This window comes from Phocoena phocoena, chromosome 8 (genome assembly GCF_963924675.1).
Source record: "Phocoena phocoena chromosome 8, mPhoPho1.1, whole genome shotgun sequence".
Lineage (NCBI taxonomy): Eukaryota > Metazoa > Chordata > Mammalia > Artiodactyla > Phocoenidae > Phocoena > Phocoena phocoena.
The window spans coordinates 65,140,946-65,158,057 of NC_089226.1; the positions used below are offsets into that span (position 1 = coordinate 65,140,946).

Sequence of the window (17,112 nt, forward strand, 5' to 3'; positions counted from 1 at the left end):
GAGCACCATCCACATCTACGATGCTGCTGATCCCTCAGTGAATGGCTCTGTGTACACCCTCTGCTCCCACCCACTCTGCCCTCCACTCCACACCCAGGCAGTCACCAGCTTCTTTCACAATAGCTCACAGGAGCTTTTTCAAAAATTGCTCTTACATCCGCTCTCTTCTCACCAGTCACACTGAACTTCTTTCTGTTCTTCCAGTTGAGGGTCTATTAAGTGGTTAAGCACATGAATTCTGCTATCTACTAGCTGTGTAACTTCAGGCAAGTGATGATTTCACTGAGTTTCAGTTTCCTCATCTATAAAATAAAGATATTAATGGTATACCTGCCTCATGGTATTATTGTAAGGATTAAATGAGATCATTAATGTAAAGCAATTAGAACAGCATTTGGCAAAAAGTAAGCATGTAATAAATAAAAAGAAAGCATGTAATAAATAATAAGTATTGTAAGCATGTGATAAATCATCAGTAGTGTTCCTTGACTACTCCACTTTCTTGCCTTAGAGCATGGAATGTTGTTAACCTCCTATTCACCTGGTTAACTATATGACCTTCATGTTTCACTTTTAAAGTAAATTCCTAGAGGAAACATTTTCTAAGCCTCCGTCCCCCGACCCCCCACACCAAAACTGGGTTGAGTGATCATTTTCTTGTGTCTTACTCCCTTGGTAACCTATACTTCCTTCTGATATCACCCATCATATTGTATACAATAGGCTGTTTCCCATCTGTCTTTCCCATTATACTGCGAGCTCCTTGGGTGCATTCTAGGTGCCTGGCTCTTGGTTATTAATTGTTGAAGGAATGAAAAATGAAAGACTATGAATAAATAGCTTTTTCTACTTATGAAACTGTTCTTGAGCCTTGTTCTATTTTGACCTTTAATACTAATTTTAAATATCACTCTCTATATTTTTCTCTAAATCTACAGGTTCCTAGACCCTTGTTGAGGTGAAGAACAGGTTACTATGAAGTGACCTGCAAGAACAAGGTTCAGAATTCTCTCAAGTCATATTGGGAGTGCAGTCTGCAGTTAGGTATTTGCTTGTGAAGTATCCACAGGCAGTATGATCTTCTCATCATCTTTCATGTGCTTAGCCAATTCCCTACCTGCTTAGTCACTGTATGCCTAGGGAAATGTGAGATGATTTAAATACAGCAATCTAGAAAGCAATGCATATTAACACATAATGCATTATTTCTCTTTAACAGTATGGAAAAGGTGGCTAGAATCAACTGTATTTCTGTTAGAATGGAAGATACTAATTCATTTTCACTCACAGATTGTCTCATTGTCAGCCTCTTGGCAATCGATATTTCCAGTTCCATAAATTTAGATGAACATTACTTAGCAGCTTTTAGAAATCCAGAGGGGGAAGCTGTTGTTAGTCTGAATCCCTCCTCCTTTGAACATCCCCTCCCCTTTCTGCAGCCATCTTTATAGGCTGGGTATATTTCCAACAGGCAAGTCAGCTACAGCATGGGTAATGTATCATGGTGGTCTCTCTGAATAGCCCATAAGAATGAGCAGCAGACAGCTTCTTGCTTGACTTGCCTGAATCCTCACTCTGTCCCTATCTCTCCTGGTTCTAAACCCCTGGAATGGTGCTGCCACCATTGATCCTCATTCGTTGCCACTCTTGATTCGGGGCTGCTGCCTGCTGTCCCCCGTTTTGCACCTTGCTTGCTCCTACCAAGGATAGTTCAGGTTCTTGATGACCTCCACTGCCTCAGGTAGAAGCTCCCAGCAGGCCTGAGCATTCGTTCTACAGAGCCCAGGTCCTGCCCCATCATGAGAGTCTGCTGGGGAGAGAGGGGACATAGATTTTCTGCCTTAACCTGCTCTGCAGGTCAACAGTTAGAAATGGAGCCTTGTTGGAAAAAAAGGGGTTGGTGTGTCCAAAGGCAGGACTGGAAGGGAGAATTTCAGTGCGCTTCTCACTCAGGGCATCAGATGACCATTTCTGGAGAAATTCAGAGACCATGGACTAGATAGACACTATGACTTTAGGGACTCGGTAAAATTCTGTAGCCTCGGTTACTTCCACGTGGTTGTTAGTTTGTCACCCCTTTACGATGTCCCTGTAGTGATCAAGAAAACAAAGAAACAAAGAAACAGACAAAAGCACTCTACACAACATGAAGAACTTGTTAGCTTTCCCGGGGTGAGGTGGCAAAGTGAGGAATTGCCTTGCAAACGTCAAGATTAATGGGGGGAGAGTCACTGAACGACAGGTTGGTGGTTGCATATTCTGAGAGGTGAGGAAAACAGGCTGAGTCTGGGGGTGGGGAGCTGGGAGTTTGTCTGTACTAAAAAAGGGGCCCAACACAGACATTCCTTGCCAGGTCAAGCCAAACTATTCTAACATCAATGAAAAATGAAGGACTAAAGCTGTCTCAAGGCAAGGAAGAAGGAAGAATAGAGGTGTATGTTTTACCAAATGAGGAAAGACACGTGGGGAAAGTTCTGAGAGGTGGCAGCTGTGATCCAGATGTTTTCCAGCAAGCAAATGAAAGAACTGGAAAAGCAAGTTATAAACTCCTCTGAGTATGTAGAAATAGCCTGCCTTGCTTTGGCTGAGGATAAAAAGACCTGCAAATTGCATAGGTGCCTAGAAAAGGTAGGCGTAGCAGACACTGTTTGTTGCGAATTCAATACTCACTCTCCCTCCTACTTCCTAAAAGCAATGTGATTTTGCTCATGAATTTACTCTTCTTCATGGAGCCATTTTGGTCAATGGGAAGCTGACACGCTTCCCATTGGAAGAAGAGCTGGAACGCTCTTCCCATCTCTAGGGCATAGTTTAAGCCCATGGTGACAATCTCATTCCTAAAGTCTGTGATTGGTTTAGAAAAGGAGCGTGTTCCAAATTTGCTAACAAGATAAGAAGGAAGACTGAAAAAAGATTTCTGAGTTCATTCCTAAGAAAGAAACATGGAAAGAGATGATCCCCTTCTTCCTCTAGATGTTGTCATGATTGGATGAAATACCTGGAAGTAGTAGTCATTTGCCACAAACCTGCTGATGAAGTCAACATACAAAGTGGGCAGAAAAAAGGAAATTATAGAGGTTGAGCTGGGGCCTTGCTGCACCACATCTGGAAAAGCCTTATCTGTGGACCTGCTATTTAAACCCCTTTGAGTTGGGGCTTTCTTGTATCTGTAGCCCAAAGGATCCCATTGAATAAAGAAGGTTTCTGTCCTCTCTGGGCTCTTCTGGGACGGAGGCACACTTGGACTCAGCTGCAGCATCTTCCTGGCCCAGGAATTTTGCAAACTGGGTCTGAAATCTTTGTGGGTCTCAGAGTCCCATTCATTTCCCCTAGAACTTAATTTGCTTTCCATCGCATTTGGGGAGTGAGGTTGGGAGGAAAGGTGAGTTGGGGAAATTACCTCGGAGATCCCCAAAGTTAAGAGGAAAAGGGACATACTTACTTTTCCAAAAGTGCAGGCAGTGCTGAGGGGACAGGTGGGTTGCCTTTCCCATTGGGTGATTCTGACTGAATGGAAAACAGGAGACAGAGAATTGAGGATCAGCTAGGAAGGAAGAAGCCTGGGCCAACAGGTCTCCGATGATGCTGGGGAGGGGGTTGCTGCTGCTCTTCTTTCCCCTTCCCCCTCCCCAAGCTTTCTAATCTGCATCTGAGCTCAGGCATTGGCCCTTCCTCAGGGCTTCTCTGCCCTCCTTTCCTGGGTGTTCTTTCCCTCTGGGGCACAGGCAATGTGCACATTTTCCTTCTCCTCTTCCAAGTTTCCTTGAATAAGGGAAAGAGTTTACATCTTGAGGCTCCATTCTGGAGGGGAGCCATCAGTTTCTCTCTATTCCCTGTTTACTGACTTGGACTAAATACCAGGGAGGCTCCTACCAAATGCAGGCCCCAAGGCCCCTGGGATGGATTCACACAAGCCCATCACTGCCCTCGAGATACAGTTCCAAGCACAACTCTCAGGAGATACCTGCCATTCCTAAAAGCTCAAGGCATCAGAAATTTCTTTATAATAAATTCCCCAGGAATACCACGTTGTTTTGCTGCAATGGATTTGGTTTAAACAATGGCTTTCAACTCTGCCTGCATGTTAGAATCGCCTGGGGGATATTTTCTTAAAGTACTGACCCAATCCACAATCTTGGGTTGGGGCCTACGCATTGAATGTTTTAGAAGTACCCTATGTGATTTTAATGGATAGCCCTGATTGCTAACCCCTAGTCTAAAGGAATATATATATTTGGAAGCCACATTATACATTTAGTACAGAATGGGAAATAGTCCCTGTTAAAAGCACTAACTAGCTCTCCTAAGAGTTTTAGGTAGGTTTAAGCAGATTCACAAAGTTCTGGAATCTAGAAAATATTTTGTTTATAGGAATAGTCTTTGTTTTAAAAAAAAAATTGAAGCAGATTTTTTTTCTGATTATAAGTAATACATTCTTACTCTAGAAATATAGAGGCATCAAGAAAATTAAAATCACCTGTGATTTTACCATTGCCCAGAGATAACCATTATTAGTAGTTTTACTTACATTCTTTCAGAATTTTCTGTTTACACACAGAAAAACACTCTTTCTTAAACTACAAGACAGAGTTACGCTGTATATACTGGGGTTTTGCATTTTGTTAATAGTAAATTATGGACTTTTTTCATGTCGATAAATAAAATTTTATATTTTAATCATATATTTAGTAGCTGCATAGAAACCCGTTATTGAGCTTTTCATAATTTATTAAACCAATCTCTTATTAATGGGAATTCTGCTTATTTCCAATTTTTCAATGTTGTAAACCATGCTGTAATGAATCAAAGCAGGGTAACATTGGGTTTAAGAACTCAGGCTCTGGAATCAGAGGGCCTAGGGTTCAAAGCTCAGCTTACCAAGTACTCCATAATGCAATCTTCAGCTGCTTAAACCCACTGCAGAGTGGAGAGTTCTGGTTTAAGCATGAAAAGACATACGCTTTGCAAGGAACACTCTCTGAGCTGCCAGCACCTTGCTCAAGGACACTGAGTCTTCTCGGGGCAGTACAAGACCTGAGGCCTGGTCTATACTGAGGCTTCTGAACCCATAGCTCAGAATCTGTGCTGGGAATTTCCTCTCCTTGTTGACCCTACCCCATCCAGGTCACCCCCATAGTTGTGAGCCTGAGGCCCAGGAGGCAAGCATTATCATACTCACCAGGGCTGGTAAGGAGGGGATGGGAGATGAGCTGGGCGACTGGCCAGGCAGGTTCAGGATATTAAACTTGGGCACTACGGCCACGCTGACCCTCCGGCGGGGCATGTTCTGTGGGAAGAGAAGGGATCAGGCCCACTGTCATGGAGGGAGCAGCACCCAAAGTTCAGAAAGGCCTGGGAAGTGCCTACTAATTCCAAATGCTGTGTTCAATGGATATCCTGGTTTTAGGGTAGTGATGGTGCTGGGGGTTGGTGTAGAGAGAGTGGCCAAAATTAACAAATTTCTTTTATTAGTGATGAGTGATTTCTCAACATGTTCTGATTTTAATTTCTCAGATCCTGAAGAGATGGAACAGAAATGACGCCCAGTCATTGGACAGTGTATGAAACCCTGGACAGTGTATGAAAATGATCTATGGTGATAACCAAAGTTTGTGCATCATTTCATGTTCATTAAAGAGATGGTGCGGTACTGGAAGCCACGAGCAAGGGAAGGTTGGAGGATGAGCTAGCAAGGTTCGGAAGCTGAATGAGAGACTCTGTCCAGAGGTTCTTTTGCACCTGTGGATCCAAGAATGACTGATTTCCTGGCTGACTGTGGAAACTTCTGTCTTTCTTTCCCCAGTATTCCTTGAACATGCATACCTTTCCCAGCGAGAGGGACATGGACCGTGCTGTGCGAGGGACCCCATCTTCTGCAGCAGGAGGGAACAGAGAAGAACCCAGGTTAGTTCTCAGAGTAGGCTCCAGCAGGAAGCAGATAGCAGAAACTAAGCCAAGGTATCTATGGGCCAGAACTGACCCTCAAGGGATGTCCCAAGGGCCTAGGTGCAGAGGTCACTGAATTTGACACTTGACCTTTTGAAACAATCATCTGCAGAGTGGGTTTTTTTGGGGACACAGCCTTCATCCTAACTCCTCTGGACACTATGAGAATCCCTAGTCTTGCACCTCTGGTCTCCACCTCACACCACCACACGGTCTCTGGGTTATGCCGTGGAGAATATGTGAAGATTCCTCGTAGCAATACCAGGGCTTATTGGGTCATTTCTTGCTCATTCAAGGAATGTACAGTCACGGAAATTATGAGCAAGGAAGGTGTGGTGTCAATAAAAAATGGAAACTTGTTGACAATAGTAATTTCAATATGTCATCTACAAAATAATTCAGAACAAAAGAAACTAGCACCTCTGGATTTTCTTCTCCTTAGTACATATATTAAGTGATATGTAAAATATGTAAAATTCAGGTAAAATATTTAGCACCACACCTGGATAATACTACCACTAGAAAACACCAGTATGTGTAAAGAAAGGTTTTTGACAGCTCAGTTCAGTTTGATTCAGTTTGACCAATACCGTCTAGTCTGTATAGCTGCCTATTCCTCATATTCATGTATTGTAGGTGTTTCTCTTGAAAAGCACATAACTAACACTTTTTCTTAATCTAATCTGAGGTTTTCTATTAACCAACAAGTCTAAGTTGTTTATATTTCTTGTGATTGATATATTTCTACCATCTCATTTTGTAGTTTATATTTCCTTCATTAATTGAATTTTTTCTAACCTTCCCTCCACCCAAATTGGTTTGGAATTTATATATTTTAGTTGTAATCTTTACTGTGCCCCCTTAAACTTTTAACATGTTACATGACATTAGATTTTAAATGAATCAAGATCTCTATCCTTTTCCTGAATCAACCTTAAAAAAATGATCACTCCTTTGAACTTAAATTATATTGTTTTTCAGTATTTTTTAAATTAATTAATTAAATTTTGTTTTTGGCTGCTTTGGGTCTTCGCTGCTGCGCATGGGCTTTCTCTAGTAGCGGCGAGCGGGGGGCTATTCTTCACTGCGGTGAGCGGGCTTCTCATTGCAGTGGCTTCTCTTGTTGTGGAGCATGGGCTCTAGGTGCGCGGGCTTCAGTAGCTGTGGCATACGGACTCAGTAGTTGTGGCACATGGGCTCAGTAGTTGTGGCTCATGGGCTCTAGAGCACAGGCTCAGTAGTTGTGGCGCACAGGCTTAGTTACTTCACAGCATGTGGGATCTTCCCCGACCAGGGCTCATACCCATGTCCCCTGCATTGGCAGGCGGATTCTTAACCACTGTGCCACAAGGGAAGTCCCTGTTTTTCAGTATTTTTATTTTACTTTGTTTTAGAAATCCCAAATTATGATGATTGTTGTTTTACACAGTGAATGCTTATTTAGATTTACCCACATGTTTACAAATGTCTTTGATCACCATCCCTTCTTGCTTCTGACTTTCTTTTGATCTCAATTTTATTTTTCCCTAAGCACATCCTTTAGTTGTTCTTTTAGCAAGGATCTGTGAGAGGTAAACTTTCTCAGTTGTTGCCATAAAATGTTTTTACAAAGCCCTCAAGCTTGCATGATAGTTTAGTTGGTAGTATTATCTCCAGGTTGACAGTTATTTTCTCTCAGCTCTTTGGACACTACTTCATTGTCTCCTGGTCCTATTATTGGTCTTGGAAATTGCCATTCCTTTGTGAATAATCCGTCTTCTCTCTCTGGTTATTTTTAAGAACTGCACTTTGTCCTTGGGGTTCTAAAGTTTCTCTCTGATGTGTTTTTATTTCTTTTGCTTGGGAGTCTCTGTACTTCCTAAATGCAAGGATTCATGTCTTTCTTTAGTTCTGGAAAATTCTCAGATCCTGGGAAATTCCTTTGAATATTTTCTCTCCCTTATTCTCTCATTACGGATCTCCTAATAAAAGTATTTTGAAGTTTCTCATTCTATATCCCGTATCACATTTCTTTCATATTTAAATTAATTTATCCCTCTGAACTGAATTTTGGGTGACTTCTTCAAATCTGTCATCTAGTTGACAAATTTTTTCCTCAACTGTTCCTAATCTGATGTAAATGTTGTACCAATCAGGATAAGCTAGGCTATGCTACGATAATAAACAACCCCAAAGCCTTAGTGGGTTATAACAACTAAGATTTATTTCTTGCTTTTGCTACATGTCCATTTGCTTATGAGTTGGCAGCAGGCTCTGCTCTCCATCCCCTCACTCAAGACTCAGGCTGATGGAGCTTCTACTATTTTGGAGCAGTGATGGTTGCCATGTCTAGAGAAAGAAACATAAGGCAAATGGCACACTAGTTCTTATGGACCTCAGTTCAAATGCGACACATATCCCTCCACTGACATTTAATGCCAAATCACATGGCCTCACCTAACTTCAAGGGGATGGAGAAGAAGTGTGCCCATCTGAATGGGCACATTCAGGAGGAGGAGATCTGAATATTGAGGAACAGCTTCAATTCTAATAACTACCACTCCTAAACAAATGAGTTTTTAATTTCCACACCTCTATTCCTCATTTCTAGGATTCTATTTTATTCTTTTTTTGACAGTTGTACTCTTCTATTTCATATTTCTGATTTGTTCTTTTATGCCTTTAACAATTTTACCCATATCTTTAAAAAATGTATCAGATTGTTTTATTATCTGCTATCTTTAGCATATAGTCTTGTGGTTTGGGTGTCTGATGATTCTTGCTTGTGGTAGATTGTTTTCCTATTTTATAATTCTATATTGTAAACTCATCTTCTGTGAAGCTTTACTTAGAGGATCCTGTGTCTCCTGGGCACAGGGTGTGTCTCTCCAGAGTGATTTATGTTTGTTTCTGCGGTGTTCCTAGCAGCACCATTGTGATGTTCTTTTCAGAATCTCTGCATATTGCATCACTTTTGTTATGGCATGTACTTTGTGGGCATGCACTTTTCCTATGAGGAAGGAGAAAGCTTCCGTTTTTTTCTTACTAGAGCCCAGGGTGAAACAGACAAACTTCCTTGATTTGTTCCATTGTAAGCTGGTGAGTATTCCACAGATGCAGTCCTTGGAAAGTCTTAACTTTCTATGGGAGGCTCAGAGTCAACTCTCTGCCTTGGATGTCCGAGGCCTCAACTCAGATTGCACATGAGTGCAAAAGCCCAGAGCCCAGATAGCTGAGGCTGACTCTTATCCTCAAGGAAAGCTGCAGGGTGAGCTTGGTTTCAGTTCTCTTTTCTTTTCTTGTATCTGAGTATTTCAATTTCTTTTCTTGTGGAGTCAGCTATTCTTTTAGACTAATGTTTGCTTCACTTTATCCAGCAGAAATTTCTAAGTATTTGTAGTCAAAGGATTTTCAAGTTTTCCAGTCAGCCCAAACAGCAGAACCAGAAAATATTCTTTGTGTATGAAGAGTTCATACAGTTAATAAAATACCAATCTCACAAGTGGCCAAAGAATTAGAGAATTTACACAAGTAGAAATACAAATGCCCAATAAACATTTGAAAAGGTCAAGAAATACAAATTAAAACTATGGGAAGAGATACGATATTGGCCCATCAAAGTCAAAAATATTTTCAAAAAGAAAAGTCAAGAATGTCCATGGCACAATGAATTGAGCATCACCATTACCCATTAAATGGAAATATCAATGGGTTATTTGGAAATAATTTGCTTTAAGAGCCTTATATGACATATATACACTAATATGTATAAAATAGATAACTAATAAGAACCTGCTGTATAAAGAAAAAAAAAAGATTAGTGACATAAACTCTGAATCTGTCTGTCATCAGAATTCCCCGTTAAAATGCAAATCCACCTGATAGAGGGAATGATTGTTCTTTATTAATCACAGAAAACTGCATATATTAGTTTGTCACCATTAAATATAGAGAGCAAATACACAAGGAATTGAACACAAAACTGGGGCATTTTTTACAGTAGAACGGACAAAGGTAAGATTTCAGGGATCTATTTCAGTCAAGGGACAGCATGAAGGTCTCTAAGTGGGAAAAGATGCCTTGAGAACAAACCTCACTTGTTTCCCATTTTTTAAAGGGAAACCTGTAGTACTATGACTAGAGAGAATCTATGCGATATTTATATTGACTCTTGACTAATTTCTTCTAAAAGCTAGGCATTGCAATGACACTACTTTATTGACGATTCTGGTCACAACTCCTGTCAACTGAAGTTTGTGTTTTTTTCCCTCTCTGGATATTTGGTAAAAGTGACTTTTCCCCTAAAGCTCCCCAGTGACTATTCAATTCTCTGTTTCAGTTTGTTTAATAAAGATCTTATTTATACAGAAAAAAAAAGAGCCTTCTAAATATTCCTTTCCCCTGAGCTAGTATTTACACTTCTGGAAATCTACCTTAAGGAAATAATCCAAAATGCGGGCAATCAGCATGTTTCATATTCAGAAGGAAAAAAAAAGATGTTTTCTTTTTCTTCTGAATGTGTATCACCTTTCTTGAAATCAGAGATATTTTTTTTCACTGTAGTCTTCAGGCACAGACAAAGATTGCGTATATGACAAAGAAGTCATATAAAAGCTTAAAGAACAACCACCATCAGGGAATGGTCACAGAGTATCTGATGGGCACATCTGGCCCCTCTGTACCAGCCCAAGCTGAGGTGTAGCTTGGAAAAACAGTGGAGTGGGAACAGATGTGTGAAAACTACCCATTCACCGTTCAACACTCAACTACCGGCTCCCATCTGATTGTAAGCACTTTCTCAGGCCCCCAGACTGAACGTGGGACTCTGCCATGTGCGCCCATAAAATCTGCTTACATCTATCACAGCACTGCTTACACTGCCTTGCCCTCACCACAGGTTGGGAACTCCTCTGGGTCAGGGGCTGGGTACACTTCACCTCTGTATTCCAGTATCACGTGGGCACACCGGAGATGCTCAATAAACGCCTGTAGAATGAATGGATGAGACTCACGGGCAACTGTGCTCATTCCATCAATCGTGGGTAAGGTGGTTCACAGGAGACCCTGCACCTTGCAGGACAATATTGTAAGAATGCACGTGTTAGGATTTCTTTGGTGGTAGCTTCTCCAACTTCCAACACTGAGAGGGAGAGGTTTCTTAGAGTCCCAGATGCATGTGGGTCAGGAGCCTTGCTGCCAAGACCAAAGCAGACGGTCTGGAGCATGTGTACGCTGCCTTTGGACCCTGGGAAGTGTCACTGATATTCCCCAGGAAACTTGTGAAACCTCCTGTTTATAAAGGTTTCTCCATCTGTTATACTTTGTGTACTTTCCCTCCTTCTGCTCTTGGTAACACGGATGTTTGCATTCCAACAGGGATTCCTGTTGCTAAAAGGTCTGTTTTCTCCTGCTAACACCACACCTCATCAGCCAGAGCCCAAACCCTGGCAAGCTCCCAAGGAGAGATACTGGTCCACAGCACCATCCTCCTCCACCTGGACTGCGGCAGAGCCTCCTAACTCGTCTCTCCATCCCTCAGTGTCCACACTCTCCTAATGCATCGTCCACTCTGAAGTCAGCAATCTTCTAAAAATAAAATCTATGTCAGCTGGTGTAAACCCACCAGTGTCTCCTCACTGCCTGGAGGACAAAGATCCAGATTTTTCACAGGGCCTGGCATGTGGCCCTGGTCTAACAAGTCTTACCTTCAACATGTCATTGTCACGCTCCAACACCCCAAACCACAGCAGACTGTTTGTTTCATAGTCTTCTTAGCCCAACCTCCACGCCTTTGCACACGCTATTTCCTCCACTTGGGGTGTGTTTCCCCCTTTAGCCTGGAGAACTCCTACTTTTACTTTAAAACACTGCAACTCTCCTACTGTATAGCACAGGGAACTATATTCAATAGTCTGTGATACAATGTTCACTGCAGCACTATTTACAATAGCCAGGACATGGAAGCAACCTAAATGTCCGTCGACAGATGAATAGATGAAGAAGATGTGGCACATGTATACAATGGAATATTACTCGGCCATAAAAAGGAACGAAATTGAGTTATTTGTAGTGAGGTGGATGGACCTAGAGTCTGTCATACCGAGTGAGCTAAGTCAGAAAGAGAAAAACAAATACCATATGCTAACACATATATATGGAATCTAAAAAAAAAAAAGGTCAGGAAGAACCTAGGGGCAGGACAGGAATAAAGACACAGACGTAGAGAATGGACTTGAGGACACAGGTAGGGGGAAGCGTAAGCTGGGAAGAAGTGAGAGAGTGGCATGGACATATATACACTACCAAATGTAAAACCGATAGCTAGTGGGAAGCAGCTGCATAGCACAGGGAGATCAGCTTGGTGCTTTGTGACCACCTAGAGGGGTGGGATAGGGAAGGTGAGAAGGAGACGCAAGAGGGAAGAGATATGGGGATATATGTATATGTATAGCTGATTCACTTTGTTATAAAGCAGAAACTAACACACCATTGTAAAGCAATTATACTCCAATAAAGATGTTAAAAAAATTATAAATAAATAAATAACAATGATATTCTCCTGAAAAAAAAAAGTCTGTGATAGACCATAACAGAAAAGAATATGAAAAGGAATGTATATATATGTATAACTGAGTCACTTTGCTGTACAGCAGTAATTAACACAACATTGTAAATCAACTATACTTCAATAAAAAACAAAACAAAACCACAGCAACTCAATATCAAGTGGAACCAGATGGTCCTTCCTCTGTGCTTCTATAGCAATCTGTATAGAACTTCTTTAAAAAAGAGTATTTCTTTAAAGCATTTGTCTTGCCCACGAGTCTAAAAGTTGTCTCAGCAGTGTCTCCTTTACCCAGGCTCTCACTCCACCCCTCTGCCCAGACTCCATCTCTCACCTGCATTACTATAATAGTTGCTTTGTGGGTTTCCTTGTCTCTGGCTTTACCCCAGTAATGTAATTGCCACATCACTGCCAGAGGGAATCTTCTAAACTATATATGATCATGTCATTTCCCTGATTAAAATCTTTGGTTGGATCCCTAATGCTTTCCAGGATAAAGTGCAATTTCCTTAGCATGTGCTGCCCAAAGTGGGGACCCCAAAGCACAAAGGTTGTAAGGTTTGGGGTGTGCCACTCTCACAAAGGAGGTTGAATTCTTGCAGCCTATGGGCTTTGCATCAGTGATCAGCTTCTCTGGTTACTTTTATCAGGAGTTGCTTGGGGGCCATTCATGCTTTCTGGTTCCAGGCCCCCAAGCTCACAGGAACAGTGACTGTGAGGCCCCTATGGGCAGCATTGGGCCAGGCAGCAAGCTTTGCTCACCCTAACACAGGTCCTGGGGCTGTCTCATAGGTATGATCCTAGCCTGGATCCATCAGGGACCCAATATTACAGGGCCAAGGTCGGGGGTGGACAGGAACCCAGTTTCTTACCAGATGGGCCACAGCTGCGGCTTGAATTCTGATTTGCAAGTTTTTTAAACTCCATGAGCTCTGCATGGTCCTTTTCATATGTCCTCTTCAGGTTCTCCACATACTGCATCATCACTTCTGTTGCTTTCGACATGCGCTTTTCCTGCAGGGAAGAAGAGTGTGAACACACAGGGCATTTGGATGAAAAGCTCATCAGCACTGTTTGCTCTGAGCCAAGCTCTGGGCTGGGGGACTTGAAAGGATACAAGGACCAATCAGATGTGACTCTGCCCTCTGAGAGTTTGCTGTTGGGGATGTGAGTTGAGACAGGGGCTCAGGCACCTGTACTCAGGGATAACAAGGACAAGCCCAGCCACAAAGCCTCAGGAGATGAGAGGGAGCAGAGTCATCTCTGCTTGCAGAGAATGGGTCAGGGGAGGCTTCTTGAGACGGAGTGAAGTGCTGTAGCGTCTGGGCACATGGCTATGGGCAGGAGAGACAAAGAGCATTAGCCAGGGAACTCCAAGAGCCAAGGTCCAGAGGCAGGTCATCACAAGGCTTCTATTGAGGTGAGGATTTCCCCTCCAGACAGGATCCTTTGCAGAGTGAAAGGGGGTGCCATCACGAATTATGCTGGGACAATAAACATATACCAGAATTGTCTGGAAAGCCAGGAAAGCACAGGTCATCCTACTCATGTAGGAATCAGCAAATGGCTGAGTTTGTTCGCAAGAAGAAAAGGTGAGTTAGGGCTGGGTTGTGAAGGACCTTGAATGCTAGACTAAGGAATTTGGACTTATTCTGAAGGAAGAGGGGAGCCATCGAATGTCTTAAAGTAAGGGAGTGTCATAATCAGGTCGCCAGTGGAGACTGGACTGAAGGGTGTGAGACTGGTGGCAGCAAGAGCAACAAGAGAAGAGAGGATGAGTGCCTGAACCAGTCCAGTGGAACCAGAGAAGACAGTGAGGACAGAGACACGGAAGCCACTTGGAGAAGGGTGAAGGCTGGAGTGAGCCGTGCGTGGGCTGAGAAACACTTTCACGAGGGCTGTGCAAAATGGGGAAGAGTCTTCTCTACTGACACCCCGTGGATCCCTCAGAGATCCTTGCCCGCGGCCTGCCTGTCCACAGAGGGACACGCTCAGTGACTGTCCCCTGGACAAAGTCCCCACAGCCCTGAGCTGAGACCAGCCACTTCCCTAAAGCACTCTCTTTGTTGCTGCTCCCAGCTGGAGTGGCTTCCTGGGTGCTGCTGCTGAGTTGGGTGCCCTTTCGCCGGAAGCACACGGGTGGGACAGCCCCGTGGCTTGTCCTTCCTTCATTCTATGAGAACTGCCCAGGGCTGGGCCCCAGGAACACCCCTGTCATGCAAACCACGCAGCAGGACATGGGTCCACAGTAACAGCAACAGTGATAACGACATCCAGGTGCTTTACAAGTGGCACAGTGCCCTGTATGGCAGATACTGTCAGCATCCACATTTTACGGTTGGAGAAGCTGGAGCACAGAGGCCCAAGGCCACACAGTGAATCCTTGTGGAGCCAGGATGAGAACTCAGGCAGTCTGACCCCACCCCACCAGGCTGGATCAGGGTGGTACCCTGAGTGCCTCACGACTTCAAAGTGGCTGCGAGGGAGCCAGACTTGGGCCTGCACCCCAGCTTTGCCCCACGCTAGTGCTATTACCTTTCTGAGACTTCACGTCTTCATCAGGGGATAAGATTATTTACTTTACAGAGTTGCTGGGAGGATTAATGAAACAAAGCAGTTTTTCCTAAAGCACATTTTGCCAAATACTAGTTCCCTGGGAGTTGAATAGGTATTTTGTGGGAACAAGAAGGGGGAAGTGATTCTCAAATACATTTGAGAAATATGTCGGTAGCGTTAAACAGACTTTTTCATTACAGGACTTCTCAAAGCCTTGCTTATGCCAACATACATTAGAAATCTCCAACAAAGGAAGGTAGTATGCAGCAGTTCTCAAATGTAGGTATCCATAGAAAGCTTTTTCTGGGGAGCACCTCAAGAATATAGTGGTCCATCAAAAATACACCGAGACGACTACAATTATGAACGTAGGATGTCTGGCACAGAGGAAGCCATCAATAAGCAGTATCTGTAGTTGCCACTGCTTACATCACTGCTCCAGTTACTGCAGACAGAGCAGAGCTCACCTGGCGGACGGCCCCCACCATCTCGGCTCGGCTGGAGAGGCGGGCAGCCAGGCGGTGCAGGACAGCGATGTCCTCCAGCAGCTTCTGGTAGGTCTCCCGGTGCTCACAGTGGTGCCAGAGTGAAGCTGAGGACTGAGGAGGGAGAAGGAACATCACATGGGGTCCTCACAGACCAAGACTTGACCAGGGCTGTCACAAGATGAGCCCTGGCCCCATCCTGGCCGAGAGGAGGGGCCTCGGCAGGGCCCAGGCGATGGCTACTTCTGGGATTGGAGAAGCCCAATGTGGACACTCTGTAGCTGGCTGGCCTGAAGGAAGGGAATCACTTCCGGGTCTCTGGTCCCCAGGGTGTTCCCTTTGCCATCCCAGGTCATCCAGCCCCCTCCTGAGAAGCTGCCAAGGGCTCAGAGGCCTTAACTACAGCCCTGAGGTAACCAAGCCTTTGGGATCTTGGCCTCAGCTCCTCCCAGCTCTGAGGAAGACTGCCTGGCTCAGGGCCTTGGCCCCATTTCTCACTTCAGGAGACTCTACTTGGTGACTGAGAAAAGCAGGAGACCCGGCACAGCCCTTGGGGAAAGTGTCTCCTGCAAGGATTCCCCAATCAGGCTCCACAATTACCGTAATGGAAGCTTTGAAGTGTTCCAGTTCCTTCTCTGTGTTCTCCTCTGTCAGGTTGCGTTCCCTTTCCGCCTGGTTAATTCTAGATTCTAAGGTGTAGCTGTCATTTCTAAAGGCCAAGGACAGTTGTACAAACACGTTCTGTTGGGAACAAGAGTGTTGGAGAGGTGCTAGGAGGAGTTAGTGCTGGGAGCAAGGCTGCCGGTGGATTTTTTGCTCAAGGATTTAAAATCAGCTCCTGGAACCAGCCCCCAAAGCAGCCAAGAACAAGTGAAACTCTCCCTTAATGAAGTGAGCCGCACAAAAGATGGCGAAATAGTAACCTGAGGTCCATGCTAGGTCCTTCCCAGGACCAGAAGACCAAACACATTTTACTGAAAAAGAATAAGAGAATAACACTTTGCTTTTTCCTGAATGTCAAGACATAACATCCTGTATACGGGTTTAGATAAACTCAGGCCAACACAGCTGATTGCATAAGCAGTTTGGATTCATGCTAGGATTTATGGCATGTGGGTTTTGGAGTATTTCACATGAAACCACTGTATTTAAAGAAACCCCACTTGAGATGTAAGCCTGTTGACTCAAAGCAAACTTCAACCAGCATCTTATCTGAATATTCCAAATCCTATGCTGAAAGCAGCTTTTACAAGCTGCCAGGAGATTAAACAAAGCCAAGTATGATCCTGTTAGGAGAAGCTTTCTGGAACAAATATTCCATGCCAAAAATGCAGCCTGCATGAATGAACTTTGAAAGGTGGTGTTGATCAGACATGGAATTCCTGGTCTAATAGGAAACTACTGGGGAGGAGAAATAGACAGATGGACTCTACACAGGAAGGAAGCAATGGCCTTCATTTTTACAGCCCTCATTTACCTCGCCTGTGTCAAGTGGTAGAAGATTTACACCCTTAGGGTGAGTTGATTCTGCCTGAGCATCTGAAGTTCACGTAACATGGCCCACGGTGGGCAGACATCTCC

The 17,112-nt window shown here is 43.7% G+C and overlaps 1 protein-coding gene across 2 annotated transcripts in view; it reads right to left on the minus strand.

The window, feature by feature from the left end:
* The window catches only part of IRAG1 (inositol 1,4,5-triphosphate receptor associated 1), a 115,930-nt gene that overhangs the window by 12,342 nt on the left and 86,476 nt on the right, over nt 1–17,112 (minus strand). For both annotated transcript variants that reach the window (XM_065881554.1, XM_065881555.1), the window contains 6 exons: nt 16,132–16,272; nt 15,514–15,645; nt 13,363–13,504; nt 5,824–5,873; nt 5,180–5,287; nt 3,443–3,507 (listed from right to left, as the gene is read on the minus strand). In XM_065881554.1, coding sequence (XP_065737626.1) covers nt 3,443–3,507; nt 5,180–5,287; nt 5,824–5,873; nt 13,363–13,504; nt 15,514–15,645; nt 16,132–16,272 — 638 coding nt within the window. The remainder of the gene's footprint in view (nt 1–3,442; nt 3,508–5,179; nt 5,288–5,823; nt 5,874–13,362; nt 13,505–15,513; nt 15,646–16,131; nt 16,273–17,112) is intronic.